The 20,917-nt window shown below is 44.9% G+C and overlaps 1 protein-coding gene across 1 annotated transcript; it reads left to right on the top strand.

Annotated features, from left to right (window-relative positions):
* Nucleotides 1-5,627: 5,627 nt before the first annotated feature.
* LOC103654533 (ent-isokaurene C2/C3-hydroxylase) lies at nucleotides 5,628-12,964 on the top strand. The gene is made up of 2 exons (XM_008681366.2): nucleotides 5,628-6,602; nucleotides 12,124-12,964. The coding sequence occupies exons 1-2, from the start codon at nucleotides 5,676-5,678 to the stop codon at nucleotides 12,805-12,807; spliced, it is 1,611 nt and encodes a 536-aa protein (XP_008679588.1). The 5' UTR covers nucleotides 5,628-5,675; the 3' UTR covers nucleotides 12,808-12,964.
* The last annotated feature ends 7,953 nt before the right edge of the window (nucleotides 12,965-20,917 follow it).

The raw sequence follows: 20,917 nt of genomic DNA, 5'->3' as shown, positions 1-20,917 counted from the left end.
TGCACGTCGTGCTGCATCTTGCATGGCTACCTCGGCAGTATCCCTCTCAGTAATAGAATAGTGCTCTGATAAGGCCTCTGCACCTGGGAGATCATCGTCCGGACGGCGCACCAAGCAAGTAGCCTCCCACTGGTCCGAGTATAACCCGCGACGATGCTGGTAGACTACACAACGGTACTCGATGGACCATGTGTGTCGGTCGAAGGCCCGATGCAACAGGGTATCGAGAGCGTCGTGGAAGTGACACCCGCGAGCGGCGTCACGAGTGATGGGTCTAGCGATCCATCCATCCGGCTCCTCTAAAAGCTCTATGCCGCGGCTCGAACTTCCACCGGCGTTGTCGTCGTCTCCGTCTCTGTCTCCGTCAGGGTCTCCTCCAGCAGCCAGGATGCCCTGAGGTGGTGCAGGGGGCATCTCTAGCTGAGGTGCAGGGGAAGGAGGCCTCTCAGACTCCACCTCCCGCTGAGCCGAGGGGGAAGAGTCCTGCTGCTCCTGCTCCCACTCCTGGCGTCGGCGCTCCTGCTCCTCGTGCAGGTGACGATGCAGTCTCTCCAGGTGACTGGACTAACCTGACACCGTGCGACGTAGGGGACACTCCGCCAGGCGGGAAGGCAAAAAGGGGATCACAGACTTACGTGCAGTGCACCTGATACAGGTCATCTACAAAAGACATCGTAAGCACAAGAGTAAGAGTAGAACTATGAGACCAGAAAGTAAACAGAAAGAAAAGTGAGACAAAACTTTTTGAGATAAGTAGATAACATAGAGTTGGTCAAGATGACCAACTTTTGAAAGAACTCTAAGGTCAAGGTAAGAGTAGAGGTCTATAGTCCTTAGGGCGACCATTCTAGTCAAGGTTAGCAGCCCGACAGTCAGCAAGGCTTTGATACCACTTATGTCACACCCGGTTTTGGAAGGTAAACAGAATGCAAACCATGTACATGCCAGGATCATAAACTCACGTACACAGCGATTACATAATTGGACATCATCACACAATGCTCGAAATAAATAGCGGAAAGGTACTTTATTACATCAAGATGTCCAAAACATCCACATAGTCTATTACATAGCCATTGTTCAACATAATTATCAAAGTGCGGAAATACGAAACGTAGATGCTAAGCCTACACAGGCAGCTGACTGGGGGTTTGCCACTATGATAAACTAGAACTCATCGTATTCCTGGAACTCCTCGAAGTCATCCATGTTGCTAGCTTCACCTCCTGAGCACTGAGAACAGTGGGGACAACCTGGGGTGGGGTGGTTTGAAAAGCAAGGGTGAGTACACATCAACGTACTCAGCAAATGTCCCGTTTGGCTAAAGTGGACTAGCTATATGTGGATTTAAGATTAAGCAATTGCTTTTAATTGGTCAAGTATTTATTATTATTAATAGAGCCACCGAGAAGTACCTCCTCAAACGAGGAAATACCAGAGACCAGATTTTATATCATCATTGTTAATCATCAACATAATAATATCCAAAGTTCTTCTAATCAAAGAGGATCCCAAGGCTGCTCTTAACCGTGAGCTCGGCTGATATACCAGTTTTTAACACTCTGCAGAGGTTGTACACTTTACCCACAAGTCGTGATCCTTGTATGCCTCGGGTCGATCAAACCCTCAAACACTACCAAGGTGAGTCGGCAAGGTTTCACTATGTAGCCTTTATAGAGACTCCCCTGGTGCATAGCTGCTCGTTAGGTTTCGCAAGTCGTACAAACGCAGTACACCTCCCCAAGGTGGGTGACTAACAAAACCAAATCGAAAGAACCTCTGCACCCCAACCTTGGCAGAGCAAGCACTACGCCCCGGCCCCCATTGACAGCCATCCGGCAAAGCCAACTACACCCCCAGGTTCATCTAAGTAATCAGGTAAGGGCATCCCATTCCACCCTCATGGTTGTACTGTTATCCCGGGTGGTCACTCCACGAACAGGTCCTTACGGAGAGGTACTTAGGAAAAAGGCCTGAGTCCCCTAAGGAATCACAAGGTCATCCACAAAATCAGGATAACAGTATCGTGTCATAAAAGTTCACATTATGTTCATTGATTAAGTTAAGGCAATACCAACATGCTAACCATGATAACCCAAAAGGTAAACAAGGATAAGGTAAATACAGACTAGTCAAACCTTAGGTTTCATAAAGTAATGCGGGACAGTGAATTATGAAGTAAGTAGGACATAATGGGTCAGAGGACACTTGCCTTCACCAGGTTGTTGCTCAGGGAGGTCTCCAATAACACACTCAGGAATCTCGGACTGCTCGATGTCTAAATAAAGCGAGCATGCATTCAATACATTTGGAAAGTACAAATGAACATCACACCAAACATGTACAAACATTGGAACACATAATAAAAGGACACAATACTACATAAGGGATAATGAATTCAAAGTATAACATAAACTAAAACCTACATTAACTTTGTTTGAAAATAGATTACTATTTCTCCTAAGTGTTATTTACAAGTACATAATCATAGATCACTTTATTTTATGGTGACCTAAAATTTAGAACAGAGATGAACTCATGTAATACATATTACTAATCTCGCAAACTTAAACAAGTTTAAATCTCTAAGGTTCTCCTTTTATTTATTTTATTAAATAAATAAAACATACATGTACATTAGTCCATACTAAATCCTAAAAATTAGAGTGTGCAGACATTAAGTGAAGCCATTTTATTTAAACAGAGAATAATTCTATGAGCATTTTGCAATTTGAATCACTAAATTTGGAGTTCATATGCAAAAGTTATGAAATAAACATGTTTGGGAATTCAAAATATGAAATTAGGGCTAATTCTGTGAATATTTAAAAGTCCGGGGCTAAATCTGAAAGGTTACAGGGGTCTGCGCGCGAAAACCAGGGACGACGGGTTGATTTCCAATAAACCGAGGGTCTCTTTAAGAAAACTAACGCGCGGAGGGGTATCGGGTGAATCTAACCGTTGGATCAGAAACCGACAACCGAGATTAGATCTACGGTTGAGGGCGCGCGCGCGGGCGAGCGAGCGCTGATAGGCGGGACAGGGAGTGTCAGCAATAGAGGGGAAGAGAGCGCGCTGATCAAGCGGGACCAGCGCCAGAGGGGAAACTGACGGCTACAGGGGTCCGAGGGGGTCCGAGCCGTTCGATCAAGATCGGACGGAGGGAGGGGTCCGAGGGGGGCCCGAGGGGTCCGAAGGGATCCGAGGGGGTCCGAAGGGATCCAAACCGTTCGATCAAGATCGGATGGAGGGGAAACAGACCGAGAAGGATGAGCGGCTGTGGGTGGCGCTGACAGGCGGGTCAGGGCGTCAGGCGCGCGTGCACGAAGCGGTACCCGCGGTCCGAACTGTTCGATCGAGACCGGACGGAGGGGATCAGACCGAGGGGGTTAAATGGCTGCAGGCGGCGCTGCTCCTCTCCGTGGTGGTGAGGTCGCCGGTGTTGAGGCAGACGCGAGCTAGGGTGGCTCCGGGGTCGCCGGAGTTGGGCAGAGGGGAAGAGGGCGCCACGGCGAACTCAATGGCGGGGAAAGGACCATGAATCCACGGGCAGAGAGGGGAGAGCGGCGTTGAGGTGGCCTCGGGCGGGACTGAGAAACTCCGGTGAGCGATTCCGGCCACGGGGAGGGGACTTAAGGCGCGCTAAGTCCTAGGCTGGCTTCATCAGAGACAGGGGCGACACAGGGAACTACTCCGGTGAACTAAACCAGACTAAATCGGCCGGCCACCGCGCGAGCACAATGGACCGCCGCGGTCGAGCACCGGCGAAGGCGAAATTGGACGAACACAGAGCGCAATAAGGGAAATTGGGCACGGGGACGAATGTCTCACCTCGGGGCGGAGCTCGGGGAGGCTTGGCGCGGTCTCTGGCGAGCTGAACGGTCGGGAATGTGAGAGTGGGTCTCCAGCGACGTCTGGTGGCGAGAGCAGAGCGCGAGAGAGGGCGAGGGTGTGTGAAATGAGCCGAGGGGCGAGTGCGGGGCACTGGCGGGGCTATAAGAAGAGAGTTGGGTGCATGGCCGGGCGTCGTGGCCGAGAAACCTGGCGACGTGCGCGAGTGCGAACGCGCCAGTCCACGGCGGGCGCGAGGAAGGCGGATCTGATAAGGCGGTCCCACGGCGCAGAGAGAGAAAAGGGGACGTGCGGGAGCTACGGCTCGATACTGGCGAAGCGGGCCCGCAAAATAGAGAGAGAGAGAGGGAAATTAGCGGGCGAAGTAACTGGTGCCGACAGGTTGGGTCCACTGGATAGTGAGCGAGAGAGGGAGGGCGCGCGCGAGCAGGAACTGCCGCTGACAGGCGGGGTCCGGCTGTCAGGGGCGGCACGCGCGCGGGCACGTGGTCTGGCTGGGCTTAATTGGGCCGGCTGGGCTGCTTTCTCCTTTTCTTTTTCTCTGGATTTTCTAATTTCTTTTCTATTTCTTTTTCTATAGGGTTTTTAAATCCAAATTCAAACTAGGTTTCAAATTCAAATTAATTCAACCATGTGCAACACTTTAAAGAATATTTTAAACTCAGCATGATTCATCATGTCATGACTCATATGGTTTTGGCAAAAATAATTAATTAACCTCCACTAGTTTAGGCTATTTCTAATTAAAAGGGGAAAAGAGAGAAAGAATCTAGAGAGAGAAAGCCTAGAGTGAGAAAAGGAAGAGTAACACATGATTTTGGGTGATAATTAGAAAGAAATTTTATACCCCCAAAATCAGGGTGTTACAAAGGTGCTTGGCCCTCGCGTGGGCTTCCCTTTGCATACGGGCACCAACGAGGATTAGTCGAGACCATGTGTGGTTCCGGATACCTCGGTAAAAATACCAGCGTCATCAACGAGAGTTTGCATCTCTACATTACTCTTTAAGTTTCCGCATTTATATTAAGTATTTAAGTTTTAATCTTGTATTTATACTTATATAGTGTAGATTGAAACTTAGCCATTGCGGTAGAGATAGCAACACTTAGACAAAACATAGCTTGTACATTCTAGTTTGATTATTTGCATAGGTTTTGCTCTAGGGTTTTATTTGTGGCCTAGTTTAGTGAAAGTTTTAGAAGTCCTAATTCACCCCCTCTTAGGCGTCGCCCGTTTCCTACAGCGATATAAATTGATTGTTGGTTCGATTGTTGATTCTTAATCGGACGTAGAGGAGGGGGGCTGGACCCGTTACAAACAGATTTCCCGAGCTAATTCCACGAATCTAGCCAACAACTGAAGCAAGAAACTCAGAACTCTAACTGTTTCTACGCGCGCGGACCACCGGCGCGGACCGTCCGGCCCAGGGCCGGAATGTTCGGCTGCTCATTTTGGTGCTCAACACACATTTACACAGAGCATGTGTCTTACATTTCTAAGTACATGAGACAACTAAGACACTACCTACATAGTATAACTCTAAATCTCTAGACCATAAATATAGTTAAGAGATAATATATAGAGAGTCTATATATGTAGAGATAATATTTTTGCAAAGAAACCATCTTTTCTTTATTTACCCCTCAAACCATTTAAGAGACCTCGTATTAAACGGGACATGCACATGATAACGAAGGCAGACGTCCTGCCACTGGTTGTCCGTCTCTATTAATAAATCGCTGCGTATGTATACCTCCTCGTCATCGGCTAGACAATAGACATACAAGGATAAGCGTGGAAATCCCTCATCTCAGCGGAGCACCATGGAGGAATTTGCCACGCCACACTACTATGGATGCTGCGCACTGTGCATTTTCCTCCTTTTTCTCGTTCTTGCCGTGGTTGGCGCTAAGCCCGGCACGATCAAGAAGCTCAGGCCAAATCTGCCGCCCGGACCGTGGCAGCTGCCGGTAATCGGCAGCTCCCACTGGCTTCTGAGCAGGCTCCCGCCGCACCGCCGCATGCGCGACCTTTCCCTCCGCCACGGCCCGATCATGCAGCTCAGGATCTGCGAGCGCGCCGTCGTCGTCGTCTCGTCCGCCGAAGCGGCGGAGGCGGTGTTCCGCGACGCCGCCTTCGAGCAGCGGCCGACCAGCCCGGCGCTCGACGAGCTCTACTCGAGGTACGGCATGGGGATCGTCTTCGCGCCCTACGGCGACCACTGGCGGCTGCTGCGGCGGGTCCTCGTGAACGAGCTCCTCAGCGCGCAGCGCGTCGAGTCGTTCAGGCGCATCCGCGAGCAGGAGGCGGCCCGCCTCGTGTCGTCCCTGCAGCAGGCGGCGGCGTCTGCGCCGGGCCAGCTCGCCAACATCGACGAGCGGCTCGCCGCGTTCGTCACGGACTCGGCAGTGCGCGCCATCTTCGGCGACCGGACGATGCCCGACCGAGCCGCGCTGCTCGATACAGTCGAGCAGGCTCTGGACTTCTCGTCGCTCTTCGACCTGCGGGACCTGTTCCCATCGTCGTGGCTGGCGCGGATGCTGCCGCGCAACGGCAAGGCGGAGCGGAACAGGCTGGCGGTGGTCCGCCTCATGGAAGGTATCCTTCGCCTCCACGAGGAGAGGAGGTCATCAACTGGACAAGCTGACGACGGGCAGGACATGGTCGACGTGCTGCTGAGGATCCGGAATGACGAAGGCGCCATGGGATCAATTTCTCTCACCCACGGAATCATCGTCAATATGTTAATGGTAATGTCTCTCGTCTTTGAAGGGCTCGTTAGAACAGTTCAGCTTCACCGGTAAATCTATTTGTTTTGTTTTTATCTTCACAAACAAATAACTTTGTGGGTAAAGTTGAGATATTTTTCTCACTCTGTTTGTTTGACGGAACACCTCTAAGATAGGAAGAAAAAAAAGAATAAGGCTTTGTTTATTTACCCTCTAGATTATATAATCTAGCCTACCTAAGTTAAAAAAACAAAAAACAACATATTTTTAGGTGGATTATATAATCTAGTTACCTAGATATGATAATCAATAAACAGGTTATTATATGCTTATATAATCTATAAGTCGAATTATATAATCCGAGAAGAAAATAAACAAGGTCTAAAGTGTCATGGTGCCTAGCCTTTGAAAATAATGGTGACAGCTAAGACGGTGAATTAATCATTGTAATTTCTATATAAACTATAGTCTTTATTTTTCTAGTCAAACTTTGTTAAATAAATTATCTTAATTATGTGCAACTATGATATTAACTATGTGTTATTATCTCTACAGTAAGGAGTTATGGAAGCTAGGTTACAAACCTATCAACTAACTTATAAGCTAGAAAGATAAAGCACGTAACCAAGATAACGAAATATAAATGCAGAAACATAAATATGGTAGAGATATAAACTTTCGTCGACACGTCGATATTTTTACAGAGGTATCGAGAACCGTGGAAGTTTCCTCCTATTCTTTGGTGGATCACCACGCAAGGACCAAGCTTTCGGTCACGTAGCTCCATGGATAACCTCAATTCTTCTCCATGTGCAAGTGGTGATCTAGTTGTAGAATCTTTCGGATGCTTCTCGCCATCTCCACTATCGAGTTTTCGACTGTCGTGGGCCTCTTTCCCTCTAGTACAATATAGACTAAGCTCCTATAAACACTTCTCCTTTATTACGAAAATCACCTTTATTATGATCTTATAAACACTTCTCCCCCTTTATTATGAAATCTCCCCGTTGGATGAGGAGAGGATCGCCAAAAAAATTTACTTGTATTATATAGACTAAGTTCCCCCTATCTATATACATACATATGATGAAAAGTATCCTATATTGGTATCAACTTAAAAGTAAACCTTTTGCATAGTAATGGGGTGAAATTGTAAGAAGAAAAAACTAGACTATATAGTGTATAAAGAATGCATGTAAAAGATATTAAACAATCTCGATACCAATATACATGTCCAATTGAACCCTATACTGTATATATGATATCAATTATTGAAATCTTGCGGTTGAAGCTTGTTGTTTTTCTTTGGGGGCTCAATTTTTCTTGATTGATAATACTACACACTTGATAAGCTCGAAAGGATGTTAGTCTCAAAGATACCAACTTATAGAGTGACCTCCCTCTAAAACTGTGCATACAAATTTTGAATACTTGTAGGAAACATGCACTTAAACTTATAACATTAAGATACCACTTAAAGAATAATGTCACATGAGTGTGAACCCTACTTGTAGGTTATATTTATGAGCAAATCATCAATAATTTGGGCATTAACACATAATAAATCAAATGATACCAATTGATAATATTGAATACCAGATGAAAAATTTGATACAATTTGTTCATAAATTAATGATATGTGTGTCATGCTCCTAAATATTTTACTCCATGTAAGTTTTTTCCATGGGTATGAGTGAAACCAATCAATCCTACCATATGATTATCTTAGTGTATGCATGCCGAGAATGTAAAATGAAATGCATAGCAAAACAAGGGTATAAAGGTAAACTAGATACCAGTTGAAATGAATGTAAAAAACTAATACCAAATGAAGAATCTAGTTACCTAACATGGGTGGGAAATTTGGATCCATAGTTTTCAATAACCCACTTGGCAATAAACTTGTTATAATATGATGCATCCCATGATATGCATCCCAACCTTGCAAAATCTCCAAATTCACCATACAATTGGACTTTTCAGTTACCTCTTGGGATCCAAACCTTTTTTGTCCTCTTTATGATTGAGATAATCTGCTTTGGCACCAAAATCCATTTGCCCCCTCTTGTGTTGGCTTGCTTGTTCACCTTGATGGCCACCACCTTGGCATTCTTTTTATTCTTCAAGAGATATGATTTGGTGGTCCTCTTTTTAACTTTGTTGGTAGGTGTTGGAGAGCTTGCTTGCTTGTATTTTCCTTTATCCCCCATTCTTCACCTTAAACTGATAGGACTTATGGTCTTCCTTGTGGCACATGAAGCAAACCACGATTTCTCCCATCATCAAGCTTCTTCGGTCCCTTTGTAGTGTTATCCTGATATGGTTAGGTAAGCTTCACCTTGCCTTTTCTTTTGGTGAAGTCCTTAGTGAGGCAAGTCTTTTATTGCTTGGGTTCTTCATTTTCCCTTGCAATCTCTTTTGACCACAGGAAAACATTTAAAGAACGTCGGCTAGGAACCAACATACTTAATCTAATAGGCCGACGTACTTAAGTTAAGTACATGGGTTACTGACTTACTTACTCTGTCATACTTAATCAAATAAGTCGTAGTCACACCGACATACTTAAACTTAAGTACGTCAGTCCACCGACCAGCCGACTTACTTATGGTAGATAAGTATGTCGATCCACCCACACAACTGACATACTTAACTAGATAAGTACGTCGGCCTAAGAAAACCGACATACTTATCTAACTTAAGTACGTCGGCACCGACATTCTTAATTTAGCTGATGTTTTCAACATTTTGTTGTAATGATACTTTTGTAGTGACATTCTAAACACAAATTTGTTTGCAAGGGGTGAGTTTATACCAATCAATTCATAGCTGGAAGTAGAAACATTTTTAATCGTTTTTACTTGTTTCAATTATAGGTGTCTCGGGGGTCCTACAATATATAGCTTCTATCTATTTAAATAGTTCATGATTGTGTATGCTAGGAATTTCCATTTTATTTAGCAAACTTTCATAAGCATATTGAGAGCTAGCCAACTTTGCTTTTAACTTTTTTATTTTTATTCATTAGGTGCTCATATTGTTCTAGCAAATTTTGCTAAGCCTTTTGTGAGCTAACTAATTTTCATTTTAGTGTTTTTAGTTGAGCCTTTTGTTTAGTGCAAACTTCTTTAAAGGATTTGATGACTTGGCAAATTCTTTAGTAGAGGGATTTTCATTTTCTCTATGGCTAACTAGAGGATGAGTCTTAGATGTTACCTCTTGCCATAAGGCATTTGTGGGAGGAAGGTGATAAAGAGCGATTACATCTGTGATTCTGTGTTGGCTTCATCTTCACTTGATGAATCATCTTAGGTCTTGATTTATGTGAGAGTTTGGGCCTTGCACCTCTTTTTTAATCCTTGGGTGTGGATTGTTTGGACAACTTTCCTTGAAATGTCCATTCTTGTCGCATTTAAAACATTTCATCTTTCTTTGTTCTTTACTATCTATATTGAATAGGATGTATTCAACATGGATATGCACACCCATTAGGTTCACCCTACAAATCAACCTCATCACCTTTCTCACTATCTTGATTATATCTTCATGAACTTAGAAGGATGATATGGACGCTTGATCATGAACATCATCACCTTTTTCATCTTTGTCTTCACCTCAGATGCTTGAGCCTGAGCTTTCAACTTGCTTCTTGCCCTTCATATTCTTGCGCTCCACATGTGAGAGCTATGTCTTTGCTTGATGAAGTGTCTTCTTCTTTACCCATCTTCCATGACAAGCCTTGGGTCATTGTGCCCAAGTCTTTATGTTGTGGACACTATAGGAAAATAGACATTTTTTTGGTGGCCAAACCTGCCAAAAATAAGGTCATTGCCACCAAAAATAGCTTACTTCTAGCGGCAATGGCCTATTTTCGGCGGCTTTGGCATGGCGACTCTAATTCACCGCAAATAAGGCTTATTTTCGTTGAAATTTTGTAATTTTTGGTGGCAATGGCACATCTGTCGAAAATAAGCCTGTCGGTGGTAATTTTTTGTGGCCCTTTATTTTCGCTGAAATGGCAGTGTTCGGCTGAAAAGAAACAGGCGCGGGCGAGCGGCTACGCGCGCCCCTAAAACCGCTTAATTTTCAATGGCTAGTTTGAGCCCGACGAAAATAGGTTATCGATAGTGGCTTAATGTTTAGTCAATGAAATAACTTTTGACTGCAGCGGAGTTGGGACCACGAAAATTACTTATCAAATGCGACTTCAGAGTTTGCCGCCAAAATTTACTAACCTACATGGTTGCGGAATTGGCCGCCAAAATTAAAGCCCTTAATTTTGGCGGCCCCTAAAAACCACCGAAAATTATTTTGGCCGCCGATAATTGTCAATTTTTCTATAGTGGGAGGATGGTGATAACACTTGCATACTTGTTACATGGAAGCACATTGACTATTTTTCTCACAATGTCTGTTTCACCTAGTTTTGATACACTAATAGAGTTGAGCTCATAGTAGATTTAAACAAGAATACATATCTTTATCAAGTTCATTATTCTTTCATTTGAAAGGATTGATGACTATGTAAAACTAGGCAATGTTTTTGCTCACTGATATTGCTAGTACCGTCTCTTGTGTAACATACTTTCAAGAGAGTTAGTTGCACGTACTTTGTTACGGTTTCTATATATTATATGGATAGGTATTTAGATATTTATTCAAATATGGTTATCGTTTACTTCTAAACACGAAGGAACGTGTGGTCTGGTGGTTAGCCCTAAATGTCTGGAGCAAGGGGCGTGGGTTTTTAAGGCCTCACTCTGCACTATTTTTTGCATGGTATGGTAGTTGCGCCGGGCGAGGCCGGACACTTGGCAGTCCCATAGGCTAGTAGCTGGTAGCTGAGAATACACTACATGGGCAAGCGGGGTTGGACACTTGGCAGACCCATAGGGCAGTAGCTGGTAGCTGAGAGTACACTGCATGGGCGGGCGGGGTCGAGCGTTGGGCGGGCCCATACAGCAGTAGTTGGTAGCCGAGAGTACGCTGCATGGGCGGGGGCGGGCGCTAGGGGCCACAGTGCTTAACTGAGAGGGCGCTAAGCGGGCCCATAGGACAGTAGCTGGTAGTTGAGAGTACGCTGCACGGGCGGGGGCGGGTGCTAGGGGCCACAGTGTGTAGCTAAGAGAGCGTTGTGCGGGCACTGGGCGTGGGGCCCACAAGGTGGTGACGCGGAGATCGCGCACCGAGTAGGAGGGAGATTCCCACTTAAATATAGTAGAGATGTATTAGCTTTTGTAAGTGTAAAACATTTGGTTAGAAATTTTAGTGCTTAGAGATTGAAAACAAGTAATTTGGTCTATGTTGTATCCTTTGAACTAAAACATTGCATACTAGCAAATAATATTAGTCCAAATAGCTCACATCAATTAATGAAGCTGTTGGTGAAGCTATACCAACGCTGTCCTTACTCCGATTCAACTATGTCACCGTTTGGTATCTCTCTCCAATTTCTACTTTAGTTTGACAACTAAAACTAGGCAATTTCTTCTTTAGTTTCACAATTTCTTCTTTGGTGTATGTGTGTTGGGCATGCAAGCAGGATGTGTTCGTGGCAGCAATCAAGGCAACAACGTGTACTCTCCGATGGGCCATGGCGGAACTAATGGCAAACCCAAGGGTCATGGAGAAGGTGCAGTCCGAGATCCAGCGCGTCCTCGCAGGACAGGACAGAGTGCGCGAGGAAGCTCTCAGAGACCTGGGCTACCTCAGAGCAGTCATCAAGGAGACGTTGCGGCTGCACCCAACTATCCCGCTAGTCCCTAGGATCTGCACACAGGACGACCGGAAGATCCAAGGCTACGATGTGCCGAAGGGGACAATACTTGTCGCAAACGTATGGGCCATCTCCAGGGACCCCAAGTACTGGCACAGCCGCCGCCAAGACGACGACGACGACCCTGACAAGTTCGTGCCGGAAAGGTTCGAGGCCGCCGAGCAGGCCTTCAGCTTCACGGGGTCAGACCTGGAGTTCATGCCGTTTGGGGCCGGGCGACGGATTTGCCCTGGGATTGCCTTCTCGCAAGCGAACACTGAGATCGCTCTGGCCAGCCTCCTGTACCATTTCGACTGGGCGCTGCCGGCCGGGCGAGTCAGGCCGGAGGAACTGGACATGACGGATTCGTGTGGGCTTGAAGTGAGGAGGAATGCTGAGCTGCTTCTACGTCCCATACCTCGTCGCGTACGTATTCCACAGCAGGTAGCAGATGAAATATATATAGGTTAAGAAATGTTGATGATGAACGCTTATTTGTCGTAAAAACGTTTAGCAGGCATGTTGTAGTATGTCTTTTTTATGTACGTACGTACTATATATCTCTGTCGTCCGACAAGAATAATGTAATTCTGGATCTAATCTAAATCATACTGTTACAATAAAAAAACTTAGATAGAAGAATATCGATTGCTATGGTTCCAATCCGCCATAATAAATTTAATGATATCATGATTTCACTTAACAATAGTGGTAGATGGAATTTCATAGGATCGGAAGTGCAGATTATCGTGGGTTTTGCTTCTTATGTTTTGAATTGTAATGTTTACTTTGCACTCGATAGATTTGGTTATGCATGTTCGTGAGTGCACGTACGGACTTCGATCGTAGACTTATTTGATGGATATCTCAGAGAACGTCTACAGGTTTGGTTTCTAGGTTTAGTTTGTTACTGCGCTCTCTATGTTGTGTGAAGGTTCCGTCGTTTGTAATCCACTTACAATTTTACTAGGGCATAATTTTACTAGGTAGTGTCCGTACGTTGCAACGAAAATATATAATATCATAATAACTTATGTACAAACGTGTGTTATATTGTAATGAAAAAAAATTATAATCTATTTATGATCCTAGCTATCGAGGGCGATAATTAGGGACACATGAATTACCCCGTAACAAACGCACTCAGAGAAATAAGGACTAAAGTCCCGAGAGGTGACAGCCGGCCGTCCACCTATAAAAAGTCGAGACGTCCCCCCTGAGGGTCTCCCACCTCGAGCGGGGCTCTGCCTCGCCCGACGTCGACACCAGTCACTCTGCCTCACCCGAGGTCGCCTCCACCCAGTCCGTCTCGCCCGAGCCAGCCTCGAGCAGATAGGACAAGGACGCTCGAAAACAGGCAGGGGACAGGTGCATTTAATGCGTGTGCCAACCCGCGCTGTGGCAGCGAAGCACAGTGGTGGACAAGACAGTGATCACGTCTAAGTGCAGCGATATGATTACGCCTGTACCAAACAGTGCACGCAAGCCGCCTGACACCCTTCGATGGGACGCCTAATACGACAAGCCAAGCGGACGAGTCTTTGGGCGCAACCTCTCCGCCTCACCTGACCCAAGCTCAGCCCTCGAGCAAGTTCTCTGCCTCGCCCAAGCTCGGCCTCGGCCACCGACTACACCGTGAATCCCGCAGACAGTCACTCCACCCGACTGTAGCGCATGTCAAGAGATGGCCCGGCTGGCACCTCGGGAAGACTTCCACATCAACCAAGCGAGGGCTTTGATCTCGATGAGTGCTGCAGAGAATTCGACATCATCACGCGCCAGGACGATGATGCACCCCGTAAGCAGCCTTTGGCCCATCCCCCGGCGCTGTTACAACCACTACGGCATGGGCGGCCTCTCCCTTGGAAGCTCGGGCGTACGGACGACCCCTCGGCTCTCTACGGAGAGTCAACACGCGTGAATCTACTGCACGGTTCGCCGTCAGGTCAGATGCCATGGCATCTCTCCTTCAAATACAAGACTCAGTTTCGTCACGGACGGTCCCCTGGGTGTATAAATAGGGCAGTGGCCACTCCATTGGCGAAGGGGGACACACGTAGACGAGTTCTTGCTCTCTCACTTTGTCTTAGATATTGGCACTTGTGTCAATCATCTCTAGGGACTTGGAGACTTCCCCTCTCCCATTGTGCTTGTAAACCCCTACTATAGGCACCACGGTGCGAGTAATATAAGCCTCATCCCCTCTGCTGGAAGTAGGGCCTCGAGAAGCCCAAACCAGGGTAATCGCTTGTGTCATCTCGCACACCATCTAGAGCCAGCCATGCGGCACATTACTGGTTGGTTAAGGACCCGTGGTCCAAACACCGACACTAGCCATACATAAACTTTGTTATTTTAATTTAGCTATTTCACCACTACATTGCAACTATCAGTACCATGCAAACTTCTACATATAAAGATAAATATATGTGCTCGAGTGTTGCCACGGATGTTAAAAATTAGTAAAAACATGGATACAGAACGATAAACATCATTATGATATGCAAAATTTGTGTTGCAAAATATCATTGTAACACTAATATCACTATGATAATGTCGTGTTTGGTTGTGACTGCAAGCATGACCGGCTCCAGTGAGGGTGCGACTTCCACTCCATGGCTAGGAGCGGGTCGGCGCGAGTGCGGCCATTACAGCCCCTGGTGGCTCATCCGCGCACCTGGCTATGGTCGCCGGAGCCACGCAAACACCTGGTTGTGGCAGGTCAGGGTCCGCTTGCGCCTGACCCGAGCTGTGCTTGCGTCAGGCTACCCCGCGTCGAGGTTGCGCATGCGCTCTGTGAAGGCTGGGATGAGGACGTCACACCCTTTCATTCACGGGAGCAAAACGATCAGCATCATTCAAATGATTTATGCCCTTCAAAAGTTCTTCTATTTGCCCCCAATCTTCTGGTTGTTCTCGGTCACTTATAAGCCACCAAAGTTGTCTACCCTTGGCAATGACACAGTTCAAAAAGACAAGATCATCAAGACATATGTGATCATAATATCTTGATGAAAGAACTTCAAGCAACAGTCGCAGCATAACAAAACAAGCAGAAACTACAATCACCTTGGTAACTGCTAAGCCCTCCAAACTGAGTCCCTCTTCTTCATCGCCCTTTCTGTGGCTGTCATCTAGTCCATGAACGAACACATTATTTTTAGAAATACTCCATGGCGAGAACATCAAAACTGAGAAGGCGCATGGAATACTCCATGGCGAGAACATCAAAGCTTCATTTGATCTGAAAGCAACGGGATCAGTAGAGCTAAAAGTGTTGACGTACACACCCCTACCCTACCGTAGAGATAATCATCCAAGCCCTGCGAGAAAACTCTGAGTTACAAAATTTCGCGCATATATAGAAGCTCGGAATTGACAAAACCACACAAATCACCACTTCATCACCCCATTCGATCAGCCCCTCATTGAACCCATACGGCTAGACATAGAGAGTAGAGAAAGAGAACTCCTAAAGCCCTAATACAGATAATCGTCACTTATAAAAAGGAGAAAAGAAAAGAAAAAATAAAAAAAGGAAAAGGATATACATGCATGCAATGCAATCGATCGTCCTACGAACCAGAAAAATGCTAGACGACACATATAAATACGGCAGACTGATCGGCACAGTGCTTAGGTGTCCATCGGTCGAACCGCAGATTTGCGGAAAAAAAAATGGACTCGAAACAGAAATCCACGTAAGGGCTTGTTCAGTTAGCTCTCAATCCATGTGGATTGAGCGGGATTCGATGGGTTTGAATCCCAAACAAGTCAAACTTCTTCACAACTTTTTCCAATCCCATTCAATCCATGTGTATTGGGAATAACCGAACAAGCAAGTCTATCTCTACCGCCCCGTGGAGGAGACCAATCAGTTGATTTAGCTAGGGTACGGTAGGATGAGTGCAGACGCGCTGGAAGGGTCTACGGTTCGGTTGATTACGAGCACGTAAAAATATAGCATGGAACAATAAAAATGCTACAAGCACCACTGGGCGTTAAGGAAATATTCGAAGAACACGAAAGACAAAAAGGATGATGATGAAGCTAACAGAACCCCCAAACATGTCTTTTGTTTTGGGCTGAAACGTAGCGTGTGTGGGCCGGACTAGCACGCAAGGGCCGACAAAGCTGCCGCCGCCGTGGACACGGCAATTGTGCGTGGCCGAATAAGTAACAGCCCAACAATTCCTTTTGGATATAAAAAAAAAGAAAGCAATTTTTTTAGGGGAAAAAAGGTGGGAGAGAGAGGGACTAGTTGGTGGGCTACTTTCGTCCCCGTGTGTATAGGCCGAAAGATTGGCGGTGGATAAGCAGGAATGGGCCAAATTCCGGCCGATTCCTGCTACCGCCTCCTCCTGACGAGGGTCATCGTCCGACCGTCCCCATTTGCACCGCCACCGTGTCCGTACCACACAATCATTGAAGTGGGGTTGGTTATCCGCCGCCCCCGCGCGTGCAAGTGCCGCGCAGACGCACGCACACCTGGCCGGCCGCACCTGCGCTGCTCGTCGCCGCTTTTGGCTCAGCAGTGCAGCAGCACAGCGCACATGACCTTGGCTGATGAGCAGTGGGCGGGGTGGCAGATTCATGCTATCACAGAAGAGCAGTCTGACCGACCACCGACCAGCCATGGCCATGGCCTCCCCTCCTCATGGGCGCAGGTGCTGCAGGCAGGCTCCGTCGCCCTCGGCGCACGAGCGGGTGGACCAGCGTCGTACCAACTCACTGCGCCGCACTTAATATTATTGCCACCGCGACCACCACTGGCCCGGATCCGGACTGCTCTGCTCTCGTCCGTTGGCCGCTTCCTTCCCTCTCGTCGTTTCGTCCACGTCCAGCGCCATTATTGACTGACGCACTGCCCACCACCGTCCGACCCAACCCGACCTCACCTGGCTCCGTCTCCATGCCAGGCCAGCTGACATAGCTGTGCAACCACACCGTGTGGGTCAGTGACTGTTCCTTGCTTGCACGCGTGCAGACTGCAGTGTGTTTGCAGCCGGGGTTCTCATGTCTGAAGGCCTGCAGGCCGATGCATCATGCTTATGCATGCGCTCGTACACATATGACTATATGAGGACTCACTATCAGCATATGCGACAATCATGTTACTTACAAAAACACTGTATAAGTAGTATAACCAGGGTACATATTAAAAACAAACGAATATATATATATATATATATATATATATATATACACTTAAAACATCAGTTTCAACGATCGTCATGTTCTCACAGCTATTTCAAATTAACCCGCTGCACGTCTGGTCTAGGCACGTCATACCAGCCTGTTGACTGTGTCGGTCCATCCCGTTAGCCCGTCAGCCCATTTGATTAAATCAGCGTAAAATATTAAAATACAGTGCAGGAGGTAGGGTTTGAAACCATGCCCTGATAGAAGAAAAACAGGAGACAATAAGTGAAGCTATCTAACCAGTAGAACATCATGCTCAGATGTTTTTAATATTGAATATAAATTGTATATATATATATATACGTTTTTTTGTTAAATAAAAAATATAATCACGTCGGACCGGACCAGCACTACGGGCCGAGGCTACAGCCCAAACACGGCACAACGTTCTTGGTTCTTGCAAGCATTAGGTCGTTCCTGAGACCACATTGGCGCAATGGACTTCATGGTGTTTGAGGTTGTTGAATTGGATGGAACACTTATTTGTCACACTAATAGTAAAATGAAAGGTTAGTTGTTGGTTTTAAACGTTAGTAATTGCTACGAAGTAGTATAATTTATATGGAGCGCATCCAGTTTTTATTGATGCCTTACTTTAGCAATCACTCCATATTTTGATCTACCTTTTTTATAAGTTTGAGTTCATGTGACTTATTTTATAATCTTGAGCTCACAAACTTTCTCTTATTTGGTCTCTGTATGATGGAATTATATCATTTTATAATCTCTATTCGTTCAGTCAGTCGTTGTGAACTCTCTTATAATCGCTCACTTCATTGGTCGTGTTGTACCGATACATATTTGATGGAGTAAATAATAACATCAGATAGCCAAATCAAAAAAATATTATACGGAGAGCGGAGACAAACAATAAAAAATCTTGATTTTTTTGTAGATAGTTTAAATGGGTATTGCTGTAAGCCGTCGCAACGCACGAACAATCGACAAGTCTATACTATACTTAAAGCACCAGTTTCAACGGTCGTCTACGTCATCTTTTTACAAATAACTCCTCACAACTATTTCAAATTAACCCACTGCACGTCCTCACAACTGTTTCAAATTAACCCGCTGCACGTCTGGCCTAGGCACGTCATACCGGCCTGTTGACTGTGTCGGGCCAGCCCATTAACCCGTCGATCATTTGATTAAATCAGCGTAAAATGTTAAAAAAACAGTGCAGTAGGTGGGGTTTGAAACCATGCCCTGATAGAAGAAGGACAGGAGACACTGAGTGAAACTGTCTAACCAATAGAATATCATGCTTAGATATTTTTAATATTGAATATAAATTGTATATATATATATACGTTTTTTTGTTAAATAAAAAATATAATCGTGTCGGACCGGGCTAGCACTACGGGTCGAGGCTACAGCCCAAGAACGACATGACGTTCTTGGTTCTTACATGCATTAGGTCGTTTCTGAGACCACATTGACGCAATAGACTTCATGGTGTTTGAGGTTGTTGAATTGGATGGAACAACAATGATTTGTCACACTAACAGTAAAATAAAATGTTGTTTGTTGGTTTTAAACGTTAGTAATTGCTACGAAGTAGTATAATTTATATGGAGCGCATCCAGTTTTTATTGATGCCTTTAGCAATCACTACATATTTTGATCTATCTTTTTTATAAGTTTGAGTTCATGTAACTTATTTTAAAATCTTGAGCTCACAAACTTTCTCTTATTTGGTCTCTGTATGATGGAATTATATCATTTTATAATCTCCATTCGTTCAGTCAGTCGTTGTGAACTCTCTTATAATCGCTCACTTCATTGGTCGTGTTGTACCTATACATATTGGATGGAGTAAACAATAACATCAGTTAGCCAAATCAAAAAATATATTATATGGAGAACGGAGACAAACAATAAAAATTCTTGAAACTTTTTTTGTAAATAGTTTAGATGAGTGTTGTAAGCCGTCGCAACGCACGGGCAACCGACTAGTATATATATATGGCAGGTATAATGGGAGCCCTGGGCTTCCAATAGTTAAAAGAAGTCCAGGCCGATCACCCCTGCAACGTGGTTCAACCCAGCACACCGACTCAACCAAGCTGTCGGGTGCGCCACCCGCCCCACGTCTGTGCGCGCAAAAAAGAAATACATGCATTAGTCAAACACGTTCTCTTGCATGCGCATAAATTTAAGAAAGATATGTGTGACGGTTTCTATTTTTAAATGTTTTATTTCCTCCATAAATTTAGGATCGCTGCAACAGCCATGCAGCTAAACTCGTAAGGACCACTTTATGATATATACTGATTCTAAATATGCTACATTGTGTAGATAATTATGCAATTCGGTATACTGCATAAAAATCTGTTACCAACTACATGCGCACGAATTTATGATGGAAAGAATGTGCAATGAAAGGAAATGAATTGCACCCATAGAAACAGAAAATCGTATTTAATGTTTTATTTCCTTCATAAATATAGGATCTCTCCAACAGCCATGCAGCTAAACAGATTAGAACTAGTTTATGATATATACTGATACAAATTATACTACACAGTGTAGATATTTATGCAATTCGGTACACTGCGTAAAAAATCTGGCATGTTGTTCACTGGTGGACGCATCCCTAGGTTGGAGCGTAAAAACCTTAAGTTTTGAGCATAAAATCCCTCAATTATAAGCGTAAATACCGAACCAATGTGAGAGGTTGATAGCTTTAGTAGGTTGTTATTACGATATAATTTTTATGGCAGGTCCGAAAAACATGACAGCCGCATGTATGCGGTTTCTATTTTTATATAGATCAAAAAATTATGGCAAAATGCATGCATGAGTCAAACACGTTCCCTTGTATGCGCGTAAATTTAGGAAAGATATGTGTGACGGTTTCTATTTTAAATGCTTTATTTCTCCATAAATTTAGGATCGCTGCAACAGCCATGCAGCTAGAATCATAATGACCATTTTATGATATATACTGATACTAAATATGCTACACTGTGTATATAATTATGCAATTCGGTATACTACGTTTAAATCTGTTATCAGCTGCATGCACACGAATTTATGATGGAAAGAATATGCAATGAAAGAAAATGAATTGCATGCATAGAAACAAAAAAATTGCATTTAATGTTTTATTTCCTTCATAAATATAGTATTCCTCCAACAGCCATGCAGGTAAACACATTAGAACTAGTTTATGATATATACTGATACAAATTATACTACACGGTGTAGGTATTTATGCAATTCGTTACACTGTGTAAAAAATCTGGCATGTTGTTCACTAGTGGACGCATCTCCAGGTGGAGCGTAAAAACCTTAAGTTTTGAGCATACAATTTCTCAATTATAAGCGTAAATACCGAGTCAATGTGAGAGGTTGATAGCTCAGTAGTTGTTATTAC

The sequence above is a fragment of the Zea mays genome, chromosome 4, assembly GCF_902167145.1.
Source record: "Zea mays cultivar B73 chromosome 4, Zm-B73-REFERENCE-NAM-5.0, whole genome shotgun sequence".
In the NCBI taxonomy this organism is placed as follows: domain Eukaryota; kingdom Viridiplantae; phylum Streptophyta; class Magnoliopsida; order Poales; family Poaceae; genus Zea; species Zea mays.
The sequence above is the reverse complement of the archived record's forward strand: the minus strand, read 5'-3'. Positions and strand labels throughout refer to the sequence as shown.

Excerpts from the sequence above, each read along its gene's own strand:
- LOC103654533 (XM_008681366.2), top strand. The coding sequence starts at position 5,676 with ATGGAGGAATTTGCCACGCCACACTACTATGGATGCTGCGCACTGTGC. Across the intron at positions 6,603-12,123 it reads TCATCGTCAATATGTTAATG|GATGTGTTCGTGGCAGCAAT; the intron begins GTAATGTCTCTC and ends GCATGCAAGCAG.